This window comes from Rhinolophus hipposideros (assembly GCF_964194185.1).
Source record: "Rhinolophus hipposideros genome assembly, chromosome: 17".
In the NCBI taxonomy this organism is placed as follows: domain Eukaryota; kingdom Metazoa; phylum Chordata; class Mammalia; order Chiroptera; family Rhinolophidae; genus Rhinolophus; species Rhinolophus hipposideros.
The window spans coordinates 58,729,358-58,752,158 of record NC_138063.1 but is presented as its reverse complement, the minus strand read 5'-3'; the positions used below and the strand labels follow the sequence as shown (position 1 = coordinate 58,752,158).

Below are 22,801 nucleotides of genomic sequence, written 5' to 3'. Positions count from 1 at the left end.
TGGACCACTAAGGGCTGGAATAAGGGGGCCTCAGGCCCTGGGAAGGGGCAGGACAGAATTGTTCTCACTGCCAAGCAGGCTGGAGTTGGAGGGGTCGCCTCTTTGGAGAGGGGACTTAGTGACTCTTTCTAGCTATTTCCTTCCACCACCCCATCTGTCCCTCCTACCCTCCATCCCCCCTCACATTGTGGGATCCCCTAAGGGGATTCTGGGAAAATTCCCCCTTCTTCCTTCTCTCTGCTCCTCCCCCAGGTTTGGCTGTGCTGATCTGGGTGGTGGGGATGTGATCTAGGTTTCCTCAGCTTTGAGGAGATGCAGGAATGGGCCTCTTTTCCTCAGAATTTTGGGAAGGAGGGGACTTTTATCACACATATCACAGCACACCAGCACTGGCACCATCCAAACATCATCCTCCATGCCCCCTTTTCTACCTCTCAAGGTCAACTCCATCCACAACTGCTGTAGTGCCAGCTTCTTCCCTCCTTCCCACCACCCATCTCCCCACCCCCTGCCTCAGGCTCATGCTCTGCAACTTGTCTCTTCTGCCATAGAGATCTTTTTTTTCTGTTCATTAAAAATTTTTATTATTAAATTTATTGGGGTGACATTGGTTAATAAAATTATATACTTCAAGTGTACAATTCTATAATGCTCTGTATATTGCATTGTGTGCTCACACCCAAAATTTCGTCTTTTTCCATCACCATATATTTAACTCCCTTTACCCTCTCCAATCTGCCCACCCACTTCCTCTCTGGTAACCACCATACTGTTGTCTGTGTCAGTGAGCTTTGTGTGTGTGTGTTTGTTTTGTTCTTTCTTTCTGTGTCATGGAAAGTTGTTGCTTTCTGTTTTATATCATAGGGATCTTCCCTAATATTTTAATTTCAGTTATAAAACATTTCAAATATCCAAAAATATAGCTACTAATATAACAAACACCATGGTACTATGCTGCATATGACAAACGGCCACAAACTGAGCAGTTTAAAGCCATACACATTTATTATCTCATAGTCTTTGTGGGTCAGAAGCCCACAGAGTGTAATAAACAACTACTAATACGTGATAGCTGGGCCCTCACTTACGGTCCCACAAGGCTGCAGTCATGTGCTGACCAGGGCTGGGGCTGGGTTCTCACCAGGGTTTCCTTTGCATACGTAGAATTCTTTTTTTTTTTTTTTTTAACATTTTTAAAATTAGTTTCAGGTGCACAAAACAATGTAATAGTTAGACATTTATCATTTATATCCCTCACACAGTGACAACCCCCCTCCCCCCATCCACTATCCCTCTGACATCGCACACAGCCATTACATTTCCACTGTCTCTACTCCTAATGTTGTACTCCGCTTCTTGTAACTGTATATATATATCCGCACCAGCACTTGTTGTTTGTGATTTATTGATGATAGCCATTTTGACTGGGGTGAGGTGGTATCTCATTGTGGTTTTTATTTGCATTTCTCTGATTGTTAGTGAGGTTGAGCATTTTTTCACATGTCTGTTTGCCATCTGTATGTCCTTTTTAGAAAAGTGTCTTTTCAGGTCCTCTGCCCATTTTTTTAAATTGGGTTGTTTGTTTTTTGGAGTTGAGTTGAGTGAGTTTTTAAATAAATTTTGGATATTAACCCCTTGTAGGATGTATCATTGGCAAATACCTTCTGCCATTCAGTAGGATCCCTTTTTGTTTTATTGATGGTTTCCTTTGCTGCAAAAAATCTTTTTAGTTTGATATAATCCCACATGTTTATTTTTTCTTTTACTTCCCTTGCCCGAGGGGATATATCAGTAAAAATCTTACTCCGGGTAATGTCTGTGAAGTTTCTTCCTATATTTTCTTCTAGGAATTTTATGGTTTCAGATCTTACATTTAAGTCTTTAATCCATTTTGAATTTATTCTTGTATATGGTGTAAGGAGGTGGTCCAGCTCATTTTTTTGCATGTGTCTGTCCAAGTTTCCCAGCACCAATTATTGAATAGACTGTCTTTACCCCACCGTACATTCTTGCTTCCATTGTCATAGATTAAATGGTCATATAGGCATGGATTTACTTCTGGACTCTCTATTCTGTTCCATTGATCTATGTGTCTGTTTTTATGCCAGTACCATGCTGTTTTGAGTACTGTAGTCTTGTAGTATAATTTGATGTCGGGTATCGTTATACCTCCCACTTTGTTCTTATTTCTCAAGATTGCTGAGGCTATTCGGGGTCTTTTATGGTTCCATGCAAATTTTAGGATTATATGTTCTATTTCTGTGAAAAATGTCCGTGGTAGTTTGATAGGAATTGCGTTGAATATGTATATTGCCTTAGGCAGTATGGATATTTTAACTATATTAATTCTTCCTGTCCATGAGCATGGTATGTGTTTCCATCTATTTATATCCTCTTTTAATTTCTCTCTTCAGTGTCTTATAATTTTCTGAGTACAGATCTTTTACTTCTTTGGTTAAATTTATTCCCAGGTGTTTTATAGTCTTTGAAGCAACTATAAATGGGATTGTTTTCTTAATTTCTCTTTCTGATGTTTTATTATTGGTATATACAAATGCAGCTGATTTCTGAATATTAATTTTGTATCCTGCTACTTTACTAAATTCATTTATTAGCTCTGATAGTTTCTCGGTGGAGTCTTTAGTGTTCTCTATATATAGTATCATGTCATCTGTATATAATGACAATTTTACTTCCTCATTACCAATTTGGATGCCTTTTATTTTTTTTTCTTGTCTGATTGTTGTGGCTAGAACTTCAGGCACTATGTCGAATAGAAGTGGAGAAAGTGGGCAACCTCGCCTTATTCCTGATCTTAAGGGGAATGGTTTTAGATTTTCCCCATTGAGTATGATGTTAGCTGTGGGTTTATCACATATGGCCTTTATTATGTTGAGATATGATCCCTCTATTCCCACTTTCTTAACGGTTTTTATCATCAATGGCTGCTGGATTTTGTCAAGTGCTTTTTTGCAGCTGTAGGATTCCTGGCAGCTTGCTCCTAAAAAGCCAGCAGCAGTCAGAGACTCTGAGAGAGTGAGTCCACATGAGAGGAACATCTTACACGACGTCCTGCACTCGAGAATGACATCCTATCACCTTTGCCACATTCTATTGATTATACCAAGTCACAGGTCCCGCCCACCCTTCAGGGCTTGGGGGTGGGGCATTGGGAGGGCGAGGGAGGGGGAAACAGTCCTGGACCTCCCCAGCTGAGGCCAGCAGGGGCACCTTTAGAGACATTCCCAGGCAGACACAGCAGGACTGCAGGACTTGTGTGTTTTATGGAGGGGGGAGGGGAATACGTGTGTACTTCAGTGTACATGTGTGCAGGCATGTTTGTCTGTATAAGTATGCACAAACTCATGGGGGCATGGGTGCCTAAGTATGTGGAGGTGTGGGGTGCTCTATCTGACCACTCTATCTAAAAGAGAAACTCCATCATTCTCTAAGTCCTTTTTCTTTTCTTTTTTTTTAATTTTTATTGGGGAATATTGGGGAACAGTGTGTTTCTCCAGGGCCCATCAGCTCCAAGTCGTTGTCCTTCAATCTAGTGTGGAGGGCACAGCTCAGCTCCAAGTCCAGTCGCTGTTTTCAATCTTAGTTGCAGGGGGCGCAGCCCATCATCTCATGGAGGGAATTAAACAAGGAACCTTGTTGTTGAGAGCCCGCACTCTAACCAACTGAGCCATCCCGCTGCCCCTCTAAGTCCTTTCTTTGCTGTTTTTCTCCAAGGCACCTATTACTACCTGACATTATATTAAACATTCATTAGTTATCAGTTTCTTGTATCTTCCCCACTGAATGTCAGCTCCATGAGGGCAAGGCCCTATCTAGTGTGTTCACTGGCATATATACCTGTAGCACTTGGAAGAGTGCTTGGCACATGGGTGGATAGGAGCTCAAGAAACATGTGGGATGGATAGATGGGTGAGTGGATGAATGGATGGGTGGATGGATGGATGGATGGAAGGGTGGGTGAATAGATAGATGTCTGCTGGTGTGAATGTGTGCATGTAGGTCTTGACTCTGGAAGATACTTCAGGCTTCTTTGTTCTATAGTCTTTCGAGAAAGATCCAGGAAACACCATACTCCAGAGGCTGCAGAAGCCCATGGTGTATGGGGAGGCTCTGGGGGTTGAATCCTCCTAGAGGAATCAGGATCAGAGTCCTGTCCAGGGTCACTACATGGCAGCAGTGGGCTGGGGACTAGGGCGCTGTGGGTGGGGAGGGGAGAGTGGCTGCCCTAATAGGCTGGTGCACTTTGGAACTCTGGTGTGCGTCGGGGGTAGGGGGAGGTCCCACAAATGATGCCTTCACTTAAGCAGTAATGTCCCACTTGAGGCTAGATCTGAGCCTTCAGAGATCACATAGGCCTCCACCAGGAAGGGTGTTATTTGGGTCAAGATTGAGGAGAAAGGATCCCGAGGAACCAAAGGGCGTTCATCACCACTGGCTGGAAGGGTTGAGCAGGAAGCTTTCCTGGAGGTCCTAGGAAGGGAAAGCAGGTCTGAACCAGGTCTGTGTTGAGATGAGCTGAGATGATCCTGTTACCTCTGCAGGAGAAGGGCTGTCCCCACCACTTCTTTCACCTTCCAATCTGGCACTGAGCACTCACTGTCCCTTCTGTTATACTTGTTCTATTATACTGATCAGCTTTCTATAAGCCCACCAATTTGTATGTCCTTCTACCCTTGTACCCATTCTTCCATGGACCTTCCTTCTCTCAGCTGTCAGTCTGTTCTTTCCATCCATCCGTGTATGGACTATTATCAACATTGTCATCATTATGATAGCAAGGACATATACACAGCTTTTCCTCCATTCTAAGCTGTCCTCACAGTAACCAGAAAAAATAGTATGAGGAAAATACTATTACTACCTCATGAGATGAGGAAACTGGCACAGAAAGATTAAGTGACTTCACTAAGAACACAGAGCTAATAAATGGCAGAGCTGTCTGACTTGACAGGTCGAGCTCTTAACCTCTCAGTCTGTCTGTCCATCCATCCATGCACCCTCATAGCTGTTCATGCAGTCCTTTCACTCACCTGTCGCTGTCCATCCAGTGCCACATCCATCCATCGTTGTCGTCCATCCATCCTGAAGGTAATGCAGTTAGAGAACCAGGGGCCCTGAGGGGAGAGAAGGCCTGAACTGCCCATATGGCTGGGCGGGGTGGACTGTGGGGGTGGGGTGGGCTGCCCCAGGCTGGGCAGGGCTGCATGGGGCTGGAGGGAATTAGCCGAGTGACTGCCAGGATCATCTAATTAGGAACGCTAGTGATAAGCAGATAGGAATCGGGGTGATTAGAATCCTTTTCGGGGTGATTAGAATCCTTTTAAAAAGCCACTCCATTAATTATAGAGACAGAGAGGGGCCTCTAGCTGCTCAGAATACTAATTGGTTGCCTAATTGGCTTCCATCAGCTCAGCCTGGGAAGGATTGCTGTGTGACCTTGGCTGTGCCCTGCCCTCTCTGGGCCTTCCTCTGACTGAAATCACCTGGTTACTCAAGGTCTTCTCTCTCTTCCCAGGCCATGGCTCAGGGGGTTGGCTTTAGGGTGGGCCTGAGACCAGGGACATGGGACATCACAGGTCGGAGGACAGGGAGGCTAGGCTAGCTCCAGAAGGGAGGAAGCCCCAAAAGGGAGAAGTTTCACTAACTCACTGGCAAATAAAGACAGAGGCTCAGAGAAGGAAAGTGACCAATCAGCCTGTGAGAGTCAAGAGTGTGGGGGCCTGAGTTAATGCTCATGCCCATTCATCCCTATTCCTCCATCTTTACAGAATGGGAAATCACCTTTGCATGCTGCCACCAGGTTCCATGCCTTCTTTTATGGGGGGCTTGCTTCACCCCCACCTCCAGGAAGCTGGAGAGGCTCTCCATCTTCAGGACACCTTCAGCAGGGAAGAGCTGTGCTCTGGGAAAGCTCTGAATCAGGAGATATGATGGGGTCTCCAGCCATTTTCAATCCCAGCTGCCTCCTACAGACCCACTCAAGGTAGGACCTCAAGTTGAGCATAGGCCCTGGGTACGGAGCAGGGCAAGGAACCTTCTGAGGAGCTCTGAAACAGCAGGGGCCAGAAGAAAGTTCCTTCCTGGGAGGGCAGTGAAGGCCAGCACCAGAGTCTCAGGCGAGGCGAGGAGAGGAAAGCCTGGGTCAGAGGAAGCATCTGTAGGATTCTTGGGCACCTCATTATCCCGGTTCCCTTGTCTATTAATAATATTGTTGTAACCATCCACACACTGTCCCAATTACACTGTAGTGGCACCCTCAGGCTTCACTTTTGGTAATGCCATTGTCATCAACCCCATCACCAATATCATATCACCTCCTCACCATCAACACACTATCATCCCTACCTCCACCATCACTATTACCATTATCATCACTGTGACCATCTCTACCTCAGCCAGTAGACCATCACCTCACACCACATCACTGTTATCACACTACCCCACTAGCCCCATCACTCCTATCACATCCTGCCTCTGATTCACCTCCTTTACCTCAACCGTATCACTATTACTATGACCACAATTATGATCATCGTTATCATCACTATTATTAAAATCACCACCATCACTATCATCACCATCACCACCAATTCCATCATTACTACCACCATCCCATGTCAGACATCACTTGCATCATCACCACCACCTCCACCACCATCAGCATCATCACCATCTCTACTACCTGCTTCGTTATCACCGGTGTCACTGTCATCACCATATCTACCTCAACCAATATCCATGGTACCATGACCACAAACACACCCATCATTGTCATCATCATCACCAGCATCACCACCATCACTATCATCATCACCGCCGTCTTCACCCCAACCAGAATCACCATTAACATGACCATCATCACCACCACTTGCATCACCACTGTTTCCATATCAACCACTGTCAGCATTCCCACCGCCTTCCTCCTCAGTAGCATTACCTACTGCATCATCATCATCGCCACCACCACTACCGCTATATCTACTTCATACAAGCTCATTATTACCTCTACCTCTGCTACCACCACTGTCATTACTACCGTCAGCTCTAACCCCACCTCTGACATCACACCATCACCTCCACGTGCACCATCACCGTTATTACCATACCCACGGCCACCACTCCCACCATCTTTATCTGAGTTACTACCATCATGTCATCATGACCACATGTACATAGTTACTGACTGTGTAACAGGTATGAAGACATTTAATACAAGTTTCCACAACAATTGCAGTAAAGATCAGGGGAACAAGTCATCTCTGATGGTCTCAGTCTGCAGTTCCAAAGTGAGTAAATCTCAAGAGCTTGCCAGGAAGCTGCTGGAATCTTATGATATTCTGGAAGCAGAGTATCTCAGCCTGCAGCTCTGAAGCAGGGGATTCTCAGAAGATTTCCCAGAAGCTGCTGCAAACCTCTGGGTTGTCATCTGCCTGTAACTTCCTCTTTCTCTTCAACTTTCCAAATTTCATGAATTGGCAGACTGTAATCTGCAATGGTGTGGGGAAGGGGATTCTGGACATTTTTCCAAAATTCTCTAGTATACAGAGAAGACCATAGAAGAGGGTGGTGGTAGTGTTGAGTTAGCAAAAAAAAATATAGAACACCACACCCCCAATATCATTACCATCGCCATCAGCACTATGGCTGTAACTGTCGTTCCCACCAGTATATCATTCTCACCACTCTCAGCACTCCCACCATCCACCATTAATATCACAGTTACTGCCACTACTCCCATTAGCACCACCACTACCACTCCCGTCACCAGCAGCACCACCAGTGTTTCTATCGGGGCCATCAATACTGCTGCCCCCATCACCCCCATGTATCACTTGTAGCATACTGCAATATTGACCACTCCCTCTTCCCTATAAGAGTATTGTGTCTCTCAAGCTGTTGCTTGAGACTTGCAGAACCTTCCTGAAGGAGTACCATTTCCCATTCCATTGACACTGGCCTTGACATACGACATGAGCAAGAGTGACATACATCACATTTCAACAGAAATTTTAAAAGGCATTCTACCAGCTCTTACTCACACCCTCTTTGCCATGAGAATGTTATGTTCCAGATCAGCGCCATTTCTTCAGCTTGGGGTCCAGAATGAGAAGATACGTGAGTGGGAGCCCCAGCAGCTGATCCATGGGTGCTGACAAGTAAGTGGGCAAGAACTAAACGTCTTTCATGAAGCGCTGAAATGTGGGTTCACTACTGTAGCAAAGCTCTACAACACGCAACTTCCACTAGCCCATCACCACCTACAGGATCACCATCACCACCACGGATTTCACCAACGGTTCTGCTGGTAGCCACTTCCAGCAGACCTCTACCATCACTAACAACAACACCTCTTACCACCGCAATTACCATCCCCTCCACTGTTACCACCATCACCACCACCACCACCACTACCATGAGTTACTGTCTCCACCACAAGCATTTCTACTGTCACCATCACCTCTATTAGCACCACTTTCGTCGTTATCAGCTCCACTGTCACTACCACAATTACTGTCCCATCATCATCACTACCCTAATAACCTCTACTGTCTTAATGATGCCTTATCTGTCACTATGCGTGTTTCACCTTGTCACTGTCTCCACAGCCACCATTGTCAACAACAGCACTATTCCCAATGTTATCGTCATGGAGAATTGTGTAGGATAGGTATCTTTCCCCAGCTCCAAAGGACAAGCCTGTCAATAACAGGTTCTCACTACAGTAGCAGAAATATAGGTACAAAAATATGGAAACATTTTCATCTGTAGCTACAACTAGTGGAGTTATTCTGCCATTCATTTCTTCTACCACGCAACATGAATTAGGTGTGTTAGGCCGTGTAGTTGGATGGATATGGGGCACAGAGGGCAAATCCTGCTCTTGGTAAGGTGTGTGGGGGTGACAACATTTATCACTCTAGGTTGGGTTTGCAAATTATCTCCAGATTCTGCTTTCATTTCTCCTGGCATTTAGGATTGCTGAGAACATACTGTACTCTGCTAGGTGCCTGGAACCTAGCACCAATGAATATTGAAGGAAAAGAGAAAGAAAGAGGGAAATAAATAGAATGTAGAAAAGACAGAGAAACAAGAGGGTGGTGGGGCGGGGGACAAAGGAAGGAAGAGAAAGAAGAGGATTGCTATTCCAGTTAAGACTCAATGATCCGAACAGCTAAGTTCCTCACTGGATTGTTAATAGGTAATTTAGCATGTTTTCCATCTTAACTGTAGGAGGCTGTACTGAAGGTAGGAATAGATGTTAATCAGTATTATTAATTGCTATTCTGAATATGATCCAATATCGGAACAAGAATTAAAGAACCATGAATGCATACGAACAGCTGGTTACCTCACTTATCTTATTAGTTTCCTAGAGCTACTATAACAAATTATCACAAACTGGGTGGCTTGAAATAATAAAATTTTATTCTCTCACAGTTCTGGAAGCTAGAAGTTCAAAATCAAGGTGTCATCGGGGCTGCAGTCCTTCCAGAGTCTCTGAAGAAGGATCCTTCTTTGCTCCTTCCAGCTTCTAGTGACTGTTGGCTTTCCTTGCACGGCATCGCCTCAATTTCTGCCTCCATCTTCATATCACTTTCTCTTCTCTCGGCGTGTCTCTCTCTGTGTGCCTTTAATAAGGGCACTTGTCATTAGATTTAGGACCAGACCAACCCAGATAATCCAGGATGATCTCATCTTGAGACCCCTAATTTAATTACATCTGCAAAGACCCTTTTCCAAATAAGGTCATATTCACACATTCTGGCCATTAGGACACAGACATATCTTTATGGGGGCCACTAGTCAACACACTACACTCACAAATCTATATTTATTTTCAATCCTTATTTTTCTTTCCACTGTTGAATGGAATGCTTCTTTTTACTTTGTTGTCCACTACAGCCTTAGACAGCCCTGGATTTTCATCTCCCTCTCTCTCTCATTGACTTGCTGTGTGACCTTAAGTACAGTGCTGCAAGACTCTGAACTTCATTTATTCCACCAGTTGAACTGATTACCAGGCACTGTCCTAAATGCTGACAAACATCCCTGCCTTTGTGGGGCTTACCTCTGAGGATCTGATGGGATAATGGGGCACAAGAAGAATGCCCCCATCCTGCCTGCTCCCCCACTTTGGGACCCCTCACTGCATACCAACAACCCAGTCATTGGGCTAGGTGGACGTATCCGATGAAGGCCTGACTCTCCTCTCTTGACCACTCTTTCTAATCTTCGTTGCCCACCTGGCCCGGGATCCCATGGCTGATCCCAGGGCTCAGCCAACAGACGCTCTGTGAGCGAGCTCTGCGCCTCAGCCGGCCGCGGAGGCTGGCCTTGTTCACAGGGGCAGGCCCGTGTACTGGGGGTTCCCCGGGCCAGGGCTGGATGTGGATTTGCCCCGCCCAGAGGCTGATGTCACAAATGGCCTGGCTCAGCTCTGCAGGCAGGCCTGCCCCCGCCTGGTTGCACACTGGCAGTTTCCCTCCCCTCCCCCCTCTCAGTGGAGGTGCCCACCTGTCCCTGAGAACTGGTACTATGAAAAGGTAAACTCACCGGGCAGAACCGCGCCCGGAGCCCGCAGAGTCCAGCAAGGCACTTGCTGAGGGACCCACACCGGCTGCTGCCTCTGCACCCACCCTGATCACCTGTGCCCCGGTGCCCACTTCACCTTCTCGTCTGCCTCCGGCTCTACTCCCCCGAGGCATGGCTAACTATTACAAAGTGCTGGGGGTACAGTCCAGCGCCTCCCCGGAGGACATCAAGAAGGCTTACCGCAAACTGGCCTTGCGCTGGCACCCCGACAAGAACCCTGACAACAAGGAGGAAGCTGAGAAGAAGTTCAAGCAGGTGTCGGAGGCCTATGAGGTCCTGTCTAATTCCAAGAAGCGCTCTGTGTATGACCGGGCTGGCTGTGACAGCTGGCTGGCCGGTGGGGGGGCCAGTACCCCCCACAACAGCCCCTTCGATACTGGCTACACATTCCGGAACCCTGAGGATATCTTTCGCGAATTTTTCGGTGGCCTGGACCCCTTCTCCTTTGACTTCTGGGACACCCCCTTCCACAATGACCGTGCTGGCTGGGGCCACGGCCTGAGGGGCACCTTTCCTGCCGGCTTCGGCGAGTTCCCAGCCTTCATGGAGGCCTTCTCAGCTTTTGCCCCGCGGGGCCGTGGCGGCGGCGCCAGCCACACTGCCTTCTCATCCGCTTCCTTTGGGGGCTCCGGCTCTGGCGGCTCCGGGTTCAAGTCGGTTATGTCATCCACCGAGGTGATCAATGGACATAAAATCACCACCAAGCGCATTGTGGAGAACGGGCAGGAGCGCACGGAGGTGGAAGAGGATGGGCAGCTCAAGTCGGTGACCATCAGTGGCAAGGAGCAGCTCAAACGGGTGGACAACAAGTAAGCATGGCCACCCAGGCCCTGCATCCACCATCTGGTTAATAAATGTGACAAGTGAGTTCATGGAAACAACTGGCCCAGCTTTGGGGGGTGGGGGTGTCTTAGCAAACCTGGGTGGTGCTGACTCAGCACGAATGGACATGCAGAGCAGCCTGTGCCTCTGGGCCTGTGGGTACTGCCTCCCCAATTTAGGCTGTGTTAGCAGGGAGCGGAGGGGTGGTTCTGCAGGTGATCTGTGATCTCTTGCCTGTCATCTGTATTGATAAATGCCGTAACAATCAATCCCTCTCAATCCAACCCCGTGCCTCCATACCCACCACTGACTCCCACATGGCGACATCATCCTCACAGGGCTTTGGCCCCAACTTCTAACCGCTGAGCCCTGCCGTGATTCTTCATGTGGTTGTAGTCCCAAAGCCCACACTGCGTCATGTTACCTGCCTTGCTTTAAGCCCTCAGTGGCTCCCTGTCCTCTAAGCATAAAGACCGCAAGCCTCATTCTTACCATGAGATCCCTGATGACCTGGCCCTGCCCACCTTCCTAGTCTCACCTCCCCGCAACTTTCAATCTCTGAGCTGCAGCCATATTGGCCACTGCCCTGTTCCTGCACCGCACCAAATGCCTGAGAGCCTCAGGGCTTTCACACGTGCTGCTCTCCCTAGTCAACGTCCACTCATCTTCAGGCCTTTGCTCAAACATAACTTCTTTAAGGAGTCCTTCCCTGACACCCCTATTCTGAATTAGCTTCCCACCCACTTGCTTTCTCGTAGCCCCCACACCTGTTTCTCCATGGCCCTATGTGACTGTTTGAGAGATGAGTGCAGTCTCAACACACTGAGGTCCAAGGGAGCAGGGCCTGCAACTGCCTTGTCTCTTGCTGTGTCCCCAGAATCTAGATCAATGACTGGCACACAGGGGCAGGGCACATATTTGTTGGAAGAATGAATTTTTCTGGGTGTGTGTGGGGGTGTGGGTATGTGTACTGTGCTGTGTGTGCTGTGTGGTGTGTGTGAATGTGGTGTTTGTGAGCGTGGTGTGTGACATGGTTGTAAGGGTGTGGTGTGGTGTGTATGAGTGTGTGGTGTATGTGATGTGGTGTGTGTGTGTGGTATACGTGATATATGTGGTACGATATGAGTGTGGAGTATGTGTGCTGTGGAGTATGCGGGGGTGTGGCGTATATGATGTGTGACTTGCGTGTGTGTGTGTGTGTGTGTGTGTGTGTGGTGTCCGGGGTGTGGTGTGTGATGTGGTTTATGGGGGGTGACATGTGAGGGAGGGTGGTGCATGAGTATTGGGTGCTGGGGGATGTGTGGTGATCCCAGGCAGGTCAAAGTAAGGCCCACCGTTGGGAGGCAATGAGTGTTGGAGCAGGAGACGGGAGATAGGAGCTGGGCCTTCCTAGGCCCCAGAGAAAGTCTGGGGTGGAGACTCCTGCCTGCCTCTGTGGTGTTCATGGCTGGGCCCCAAGGGTGGGCAGCATTCAGAGGCAGAGCAGATCCCGGGCATGATGCTCTAGCTGGCACTGCCAGCTGCGGCGGCGGTGGGCATCCTTTGAGCAGTTTTGTAAACAGGGAGCCAACAGAGGAGGAAGTTCACGGGTACACAGGGCTGTTGTGGACAGACGACTAATGACACATGCAAGAACACCTGGCAGATGTTCTGAGGACTGGGACCCTCTCGTATCATTTCCTAGGTGACCCTACATAGTCAGGAGAACTCTAGCCCAAGGATCACATGTGTGGCCACTATGCACATATTTCTGTCTGTGTATGTGTGGCACAGAGGAGTGGAGGATGGTTTAATTACACTCTGCAGCCCCAGGAGACAGTAAACCTCTCAAGAAGAGGAGATCTGTTTTACTCACTGCTGATCCCATCACCTAGGTCAGGGCATCGTAAGAAGGTGTTTGTGTGGGCCTGCTTGTGTATGTTTGTCTCTGTGACTGGGTGAAGTGTCTACAACTGGGTCCCAGGGCTCTGTCCTCAGCATTATGTCCTTAGTGTCGGCACCAAAACTTTGAAGGAGCCACAAAAGAAACAGGTCTCACATTCCCTGACACACTCAGTTGGAAGGGGAACAGATCCAGAGCTGTTGCCTCAATTAGAAATAAGATGCCCAAGCCTGAAAATTAGAGTGAATAATTCTGCTTTAAAGAGGAGGAAGTCAGGCTGGGGAGACCTGACTGTGTCAGCAGTGGGTGGGCCCCAAGCTTTGTGTGACCAGAAGATGTTAACAAGAAAGTGCCTGGGAATTCTCATGTGCCCTCAGGAAAGGGATTGGGAGAAGGTTGGGGACTCCATCCTGGGAGGAACTGGAGAGACTCACTGTGGAGAAACACAGCCTGGCAGACTCCAGTTGCTATCCCCAAGTCTCTGCATGGCTATTTGAGGCCAGGAGAAGAGGTGGGTCTGAGGCTTAGAGAGTAGGCCTAGGACCCACTAGATGGGGGTGGGTGTTATAAGGAGTAGGTCCCACAGCAACAGAGCTTCCTCCAAATCAGAGCAAGGCAGACTCCCTAAGAAGGCGTGAGCTTCCCGTCATGGGAGGGGGGGGCCAATGCTAAAGAGGAAACTGTGTTCTGATTACCTGATTACCAACCTGAGTGCCAGTGTTTTTAAAATACATATTTTTAAAGTATATTTTTATTTTGAAATAATCTCAAACTTAAAGATGTGTCAGTCACTTTTTCCCCCCTTTCTTCAGCCTCCCCCCACTCTGGTTTAAGCTGTTGTTTCTCAGTCTAGTTGTGTAGGACACAGCTCCCTGGTCCGTTCTGGTATTATGAGCCTTGCGCCTCCCCCCTCCCCCATGAGGCCATTGGGTGGTCGGTCAGCTGCTCACAGCAGCTCTCACTGGCTGCCGGCCACTCACCCTGGCCACTGGCCATGCCTGGCAGCACACGGTAGTCCACAGCAGCACACAGCAGTCCGTGGCAGCCCACGCCAGTCCACGCCAGTCCACGCCAACCTCTGGCTGCTCACAGCAGCCCAGCTCCAGGGAGATCCGTTGTTCACAATCTTAACTGTAGGGGGCGCAGCTCATTGGCCCATGTGGGAATCGAACTAGCGACCTTGGCTTTAGGAGCACAGCGCTCTAACCACCTGAGCCAGGGGGCCGGCCTGACAGTCAATTTTAATTAAATGCAATTTAAGAAATATGTATTAAGCTCTGGGAATACAGCAATAGGCAAGTCTGTTAGATTTCTACCTTGTGGAGCTGACACTCTTTTGGGGTATCAGGTAACAAGCAATAGAATATTGTTCCCAGTAGAAATGAATGTGAGAGAGGAAATACAGGCAGGTAAGCTGATGGAAAAGGATGGGGACAGAGGATGAGCAGGGAGTTTTAAGTCAGGTGGTCCTGGAAAGTTTCTCCGAGGAGGTGACATTTAGCAGAAACTGGAATGAAAGTGATACCATGGACTATATGGTTATCTGGGAGAAAAGCATTCTGGGCAGAGGGAATAGCAAGTACAAAGACCCTGAGGCAGGAACATACCTGCCCTGTTTGAAGAACAGAAAAGAGGCCAGTGAGGTGGGTACAAATAGTTCCATTTAATGCTCATAACTCCCCAGACTGGGGTCATTGATCCATGTTACTTAGTTCCCAACAGGAAACTGAGGCATGGAGAGGAGAGAGTCACATAGCTGGCAAGAGGCTGAGTCAGAATTTCATCCAAGTTATTGACTCCAAAGGATTTGCCTTTAAAATAATAATAATAATAATAATAATAATAATAATAATAATAAATGATTGCAGCAACGACTAAAGGTAGGTGTGTGCCCGTATGCGTGCATGTGTGTATGTGTGTGTGCATGTGTGTGTGTATGTGTGTGTGTATCTGTATGAACAATCGGCAGGCTGGCAACTCTAGTTCCTTGAGGCCTGGAGTGAAGTCAGAAAAGAAAGTGATGCCATGTTTCAGCATTCGAGGCTGATTAATGACAGGGTCTCTGGTTCCCAGTATGGGAAGAGGAACGGTGCTGGGAGTGCCACTGGGCTGGGACCTGATCAAATGTTGCTCGGCCATGCATCTCAGCTCCTAGCCCAGTGTCTAGCATGGAGGTGTCCAATAAATCTGTGCAGTGAAAGAAGGTGGGATCAGGCTAGTCAAGGGAATAACAGGAACTGGGGGTGTGCTCAGAGGACAGCCTCTGGGGCTTATGAGGGGAGAAGATGCTGGAAGGCCTTGAACTTGGGGGAAGGGTGGAGCCTGGATACAGACAGACCTGGGGAGGAATTCATCCCCATTTCCAGATGCGGAGCTGGGATGAGAGCACTTATGGTGGGGTGCTGAAAGTCTGGAGGTGGTCCTCGCTATGGGTAGGTTCTCCCAGGGGAGCTTGTTAAAGGCTTCTTCTAGGAAGCCAAGGGGCATTACTCCCAAATCTCTAGGGGTTGCAATCCCCCTCAGGTGCTGCAAGTGTTCTGTCCAGGAGGACTTAGTAGGTGTCCTCACTGTTTAGCTGTACCTCCAGCTTCAACCCAGGCTCTGCCTCCTGGAGTCCTGCCTCCAGGAGCCCCTGGGACAGGTCGGCAGCTGGAGGTCCCCTAACCACGTTACCCGAAGGACAGGAGCGCCCTGAGAGGCACAGAAGGCCGAACCCCAGATCCCAGTCCTGCAGTGGGACCAACTAACTTCATCAAAGCCCCCACTACAGAATTAACCACCTGACCTTTGCCCCTGGCAACCTGCTAATTTCACCAATTATTGGCCAGCCATGGCTTCGTCAAGTGGGTCTGCTTAGCTCCGACAGCTGCTGGGAAAATCCAATTATGGCTCAGCAGCCCAGGCGGTTGCATTTTCCTGGGGTTGGGTACATAGCCAAGATCTGGGTGCTTATAAGGCAATGGTATTCCTGAACATCCCAAGGACCTCAAGGTCAGGGCTCATTGTCTGCACTGCCTTCCTTTCACCAAGCCTTGCACCTGAAGTTGGGGTCTTCCCTCTCCAGCACAGACCATCAGGGTATTCCCCTGCTTCAACTACTCCCATGGCTACCAAATAGGGCAGCTGATGAACCCAGCTAAGGAGCGACATGATCTCAACGACCTCACTAAATCCTTGTCTCAACCCTTAGCCTCATTTGTCAGGCAGAGAACCGGAAGCACAGACAGGCTGAGGAGCAACTAGGGCTACACACTCAAGACAAAGTACAGCTCCCCAAAGTACAGCATTCAAGGCCCCTCCTGCCTTTCTAGCCCCACATTTCACCTGCTCCACTGGCACTGTCTGCTCCAGATCCTTTCAGTGTCCACATCTTGTGCATGCTGTTCCACTCACCTGGTTGACTCTTCTAATCTCCTTTTGGCGTGTCAAATTCATTTTTGGAGGCCTCGGTCCATGTCACCTCCTTGGGGAAGCCTGGCCAAGCCACACTGGTGCAGGCCATTCTCATAACAGGAACTTCAGCCGCAGCCCCTCCTGGGCCTGCCTGTGTCCAGGATGCTGGGACTGCAGCAGTGAGGAAGCCCGGAGGCCCTCTGCAGAGCCTTCACAAACCCAGCACTCACACCCTGGCCGAGGACATGCTGGTCAAGGCCCACGTAGTCCTGCTTCCCACACAGGAGCACTGAGGGTGGGGTGTACACTGTGGCGCCTCTGCTGGCCAGTCCCAGCACGGATCCTGCCCCAAGTGGACTCCTAGACATTGCACCGACCTCCTCTCTGACCTCCCTGCCTATTCTCATCCCAACAGCCAGAAGGATCTTGTGAAAACCTAAGAGTTTTGCAAGACACAGAAAGTAAAAGCCTGAGTCCTCAACAGTGGCCAAAAGACACTGCATCATCTGGCCTCCATGACCTCCCTGGCTCCCCCATTGTTCGCTTTGCTCTAGCCCACCACTCTCTTCGCTGTTCTGCATACACACCCGGCGTACTGCTGCTTTAGAACCTTCGCACGGGCTGTACCCTCTTTCTGGAACCTTCTTCCTAAATCTTCACACAGCCCCTCTCTCCCTTGCCTCCCCTGAGGTCTTTTCTCATCTCCCTACTCTCCCCCTCACTCTCTTGTGCTGCAGTCCCCTCCCCCACCTCCTTCATGCCTCAGGACTTTTGCACATGCAGACACCACTGCCTGAAATACCCATCCTTGTCAGCCCTACCCAGTTAACTTTAACCAACCTCATCTTGCCTAGGATGCCACTTCCTCAGGGAGGCCTCAGATTTGGGCAGGGTCTCACCTCCTTTACCCACAACTCCTGGGTCCCTACATCCTGCCAGGGCCCCTGGATGTCTAAAGGTTCCTAAATTCTGTTGGGAGGGAGTGGTGTCCCCATCTCTGGGTGGACAAGAAAACGTCCCAGTATGTCCTTCTTGCCCTAGGATTCAAGACACTGGGGCATTTTACAAGTGAGGGCACCAAAGCTCTGGGGAGGGTGCACCTCAGCTTACAGAACAAGTAGGGAGCCAGGTCTGCAACCTCTCTATCATGAGTGGCCTGAGACCGGGCCCCTGAAAACTGGCAGGGCAGTGTTACCCCATAGTGGGATTTTCCACCAGGATTTGGTTTCTGCGTGGACTGGGGAGTGGCAACATTCTCAGCCCTGCTGAGCACCCACGAGGTGCTTTACCTGCACACTCTCCCAGAGACTTGCATTGACCCCAGGAGAGAGGGATGGCTATTTGCCCCCATTTTACAGATGGGGAAACTGAGGCTTAAAGGGTTAGATATTTGGTCAAGGTCACATAGCCACACTGAAAGCTAGTTCTGCCCTCCTCACTCTCTCCCCTTGTACCCTGTGCCTGGGGCAGGGTGGGTGGGGTTCAGGCAGCCTCCTGACTGCCCTCCCTCTGGCCAGTTGATGTTATCACAGCTGATTTAATTTCAAAGACGGATTGAGCTGTGGTGGGAGGGTGAGGGGTTGGCTACTCAGCTACTTGCAGCCATCTGCTCTGTTGTCATGGAGATGTGCTCTCAGCAATTATGCAAGGGTTGGACCAAGATAAGGGTACCAGAGTGGGCTGGAGGGCACCATAGTGGGCTGGAGGGGACTACATGAGTGGGGTGGGGATGGGCAGGATGATGCGGGAGCAGGACTAGACATGGAAGGAAGGAGAGACCCAGGAAGAGAGGCAGGGACACAGAGACACAAGGGCACAAAGATGAGAGGGCCTAGGGAGACAGCTTGAGTATGCCCACGTGAGGAGAGACTTGGAGAGACGGAGAGACTGCAGGGTACAGCTGTGGAATGGATGCCAGGCGTAGTCTCAGATCAAGTCCAGTGGGTACGACAAGGGGATGATGGGGGTGCCTCGCCCGCTCACTGCTCTCTTGGCCATAGACTCCACCACACATATACACACACACTGGCTCCAGAGCTCTTGTTGAGCCACAGCCTCCAACAGCAGTGTTCCTACTGGGATAGGGCCCTGTGGGGGACATTCAGACCTCCCCTGTCTGACCCTCTGCCACAATAAGGTCACAAGCCCCAGGGTCTCTCCCTGGCCAGGCAGGTTCCCAAGCTCAGCTAAGAGCTGGGATACCAGCTCCTTCACCAAACAGCTGCCAGCACCCAATCACATCATTAAAACTTGCCAAATCAACAATGGCAGATGGAAGGGAGGTACTGAGTACCTACTATGTGCTTTGTCCACCGAACATCATTTATGCCTCGAAACAGCCCTGCACATTTTTCTTTTTAAGATTTTATTGGGAAAGGGGAACAGGACTTTATTGGGGAACAGTGTGTACTTCCAGGACTTTTCCAAATCAAGTTGTTGTCCTTTCAGCCCTAGCTGTGGAAGACGCAGCTCAGCTCCAGGTCCAGTTGCCGTAGTTAGTTGCAGGGGGACAGCCCACCATCTCTTGTGGGAGTCGAACCGGCAACTTTGTGGTTGAGAGGACGTGCTCCAACCAACTGAGCCATCCGGGAGCTCAGCGGCAGCTCAGCTCAAGGTGCCGTGTTCAATCTTAGTTGCAGGGGGAGAGTCCACCATCCCTTGCGGGAGTTGAGGAGTCCAACTGGCAACCTTGTGTTTGAGAGCCTGTGCTCCAACCAACTGAGCCATCTGGCCACCCAGCCCTGCCCATTTTATAGGACAGGGACTTGGATAGAGAACCCCCACTGTAACAAATATTTATTTATTACCTCCTGTGTGCCAGGCCTTGGAAGGTGCCAAGACAGGGTGTCAGGGCTCTGCTCTGCCAGCCCCCACTGCCCACGCCCCATCTTCCCCAAGCTCAGGGCCTGACCTGCCTCAGCCCTATCCTTAAGGCACTCTGGCCCTGCCCTCATAGCTGAAGCCCTAGCACATCCCACAGTTGGTCTATGAGCCTTTGCAGACGCTATCCTGTCCCATCCGGATGGGGAGAGGGAGCACTAACTCAACAAATTTAAGATCGCTGCTTCTAGTGGCACACTACAACCCCCACCCCCCTTCCAGGCACATGTATGGACCCCATGATTGCCCTCCCCATGCTGTTCTCCATTGTCAGCAATTATGCTGACATCAGGCCAACAGAGGTGAGTGCCACTCACTGCTATCCAGTGCCCAGCTCAGAAGGTAGTGCACAGGAGGGCCTTAGGAATGCTTACATGACTACCCTGATGGCAGGCTCAGACCTCAAATCTACACACCCACTGTGTGCTGGATGCCTCTGGCTGCCCCCAGGCATCCAACAATGACCTGGGACGCTCCCACTGTGGACTCCAGGAACCTGACCACTGCCCCCAGCCTCCTCCCTGGTCTCAGAGCTGCCAGCACCAATCTGTCTGCAGTAGATCCGCAGGGACAACATGAGTGTCCTCTGACATTGTCACTCCCTTGCTCCAGCCCTCAGAAAAAAACAAGAAACGTTGTTTCTCACTGAGGACCACGATCATTTCCAATTTGTTCGAGTCATTCATTGCTAGTAATCCAAATTCCAAACTCCCCAAAGTGGCACACAAGAAAATATTAAAATCCCCTCTGACTTCAGACAAATTGGAACTTCCTACTATGCCTTCAGGTGGAAACCTCAAAACTCCATTCAAAGACCCAAGACAAAGTCCCAACACCTGCCAAGACTCCAGGCCCCCAGCCTCATCCTTCACTACCTCCCACTTCCCTCTTATCCTGCAATGGACGATTGATTGTGGTGAAATACACATAAAAATAACATTGTTGATTGTAACAATGTGAAATATACATAAAAAGGCAACAGTGGGAGAATTAGGAAAGCACCAGAAGCAAAGATGTGTCATTAGAAACCAAGGCTAAGGTCATCCATACCCTTGTATTCCCAATTACTATGTACGGATGTGAAAGTTGGTCAGTGAAGAAGACTGATAGGAAGAAAATGGATTCATTTGGAATGTGGTAATGGAGGAGAGTTCTAAGGATATTCTGACCTGCCAGAAAGATGAACAAGTGGGGCCTAGAATTAAGCCTGAAACATTGCTGGAGGCAAAAATGACAAAACGGAAGCTGTCCTACTTCGAGCACATCATGAGAATGCAGGGTTCTTAGAAAAGACAATAATGCAGGGGGAAATGGAAGGCAGCAGGAACAGAGGAAAACCAAATATGATATGAACTGACTCCATAAAAGGAGCTGTAGGCACAAGTCTACAGAAGCTGAGCAGAGCTGCTGAGGTCGGGACATTGTGGACATCACTCATTCACAAAGTTGCTAGGAGTTCAGAGCTAACTCAATGGGTCAAACACACATACAAGATAGAATTTACCATTTTAAGCATTTTTAGGTGTTCAGTTCAGTGACATTAAGTATGTTCATGTTGTTGAGTAATTATCACCACCATCCATATCCAGAACTTTTTCATCTTTCCGAATTGAAACTCCAACCCCATTAATTACTAGCTACTCATTCCCCCTCCCCAGCCCTTGGCAACCACCATTCTACTTTCTGTTTCTACGGATTTTACTCCTTTAGGGACGTCATATAAGTGGACTCATACAGTATTTGTCCTTCTGTTGGGCTTCTATTTATTGCTTGGACTTGCCCTGCTGTCTTTCAGCCCTGGGTGGGCAGGAGCTTCCACCCATAGTGGGTGGCATGGCTGTGGGTGATTGCAGACGAGGCTGACCCCACCCAGAGGTTAGGAGGAAGTGAGAAGCAGCATTTGGGAACAGTCTTGAAGACTTCCGCTGCCCTCTACATACATGGCAATTCTGCATGGACAAGTTTGTATGACAAATTTGAAATTTATTTCACGGTTCATGTTTATTGTAACAAATTAAAAATGTATAGAAGAATATAAAATAAAAATACCCCCACAAACACAATACTTGGCTCTCCAGGGGTTTAACTGGCAGAAGTTTGCAGAGTATCCTAGCCAACATTTTGGAGAACTCTACCGTGTATATGTATATTTCTCCTTTTTAACCAAAATGGGCATCATTCCACACGTGTTGTAATGCCTCTTGCTTTGTCCACATCACAATATATTGTGGACAGTGGCTGCCCTCCATGTCACCCCATTTTACAGAAGGGGAAGCGGAGTCCTCGTGGAGGAAGAGAATTGCTTGGGCTTACGAGACAGGAAATTGAGTGGTGTAGCCAGATCACAGGTCTCTGAACAACCAGTCTCCTGCTACCTCAAACCGGTCTTCTCTCCTGGAGATAAAGGTCCAGTGGCCCGGGGGTCTGGTGGGAGGGGAAGCCTCAGCTCCATCTCAGTTGGGCTATTTCTGTCTCGAGGCCTGTCAGAACTCAGTGGACAGGGTGGGGTGCCTCCCTTGGGAGGTTCTGAGCTGGCAGAGTGCACAGATCTCCGGCCTCAGGTGAGATGTGCACCAGGCTCATAGGAGGGGTGGCGTTTGGAGTAAGACGGCTGGGGGTCCAGACTTGGGAAGTCACCTCACCCCTCTGAGTCTCAGTTTCCTTATCTGCCAAATAAGGCATTGCTACCCACTACATGGTGCCCTTCACACCAGTGCCAGGGGGCATGTAGAGTACTGGCACATAGGCAATGCCTTCCCATTCTCATGTGCCCCTTTCTCCCTTCAGTGTCCGAATGGTTGGGATGAGGGCAGGAATGGCGGACTCGCTTACTGCTGCTCCGCAGGCCACCTTTCCAGGCCCCCGTCTGGCCTTTGCCCATGCTCACACTGCTTCTCACCTCTATCTAGAATATCTTTTCTTTTGCAACCCAAGGCCTTCACTTTCTTTACGATTTCTCAGAGAAGGAGCCTATGTTTGTTACCTATTGCAGCTATAACAAATCACTCAAACTTTGTGGCTTAAAACAACACATATTTATTCTCTTACAGTTCTGGAGGCCAGAATTAGAAATGGGTCTCACTGGTCTAGAATTATGGTGTTGACAGGGCTGCATTCCCTCTGGAAACTCTGGGGGAGAATTTGTCTGTACCTCTAGAGATTGCCTGCAGCTCTTGGTTTGTGGTGCCATCTTCCACCTTCAGAGCCATC

At 49.1% G+C, this 22,801-nt stretch overlaps 2 protein-coding genes across 2 annotated transcripts in view; one reads left to right on the top strand and one right to left on the bottom strand.

Annotated features, from left to right (window-relative positions):
• Positions 1-9,426: 9,426 nt before the first annotated feature.
• The window catches only part of EEFSEC (eukaryotic elongation factor, selenocysteine-tRNA specific), a 329,667-nt gene continuing 316,292 nt past the window's right edge, over positions 9,427-22,801 (bottom strand). The window contains exon 7 of the mRNA XM_081079076.1: positions 9,427-9,650. Coding sequence (XP_080935202.1) covers positions 9,613-9,650 — 38 coding nt within the window. The 3' untranslated portion in view covers positions 9,427-9,612. The remainder of the gene's footprint in view (positions 9,651-22,801) is intronic.
• DNAJB8 (DnaJ heat shock protein family (Hsp40) member B8) lies at positions 10,726-11,427 on the top strand (the record flags this gene model as incomplete). The annotated part of the gene is made up of 1 exon (XM_081077964.1): positions 10,726-11,427. The coding sequence occupies one exon, from the start codon at positions 10,726-10,728 to the stop codon at positions 11,425-11,427; it is 702 nt and encodes a 233-aa protein (XP_080934090.1).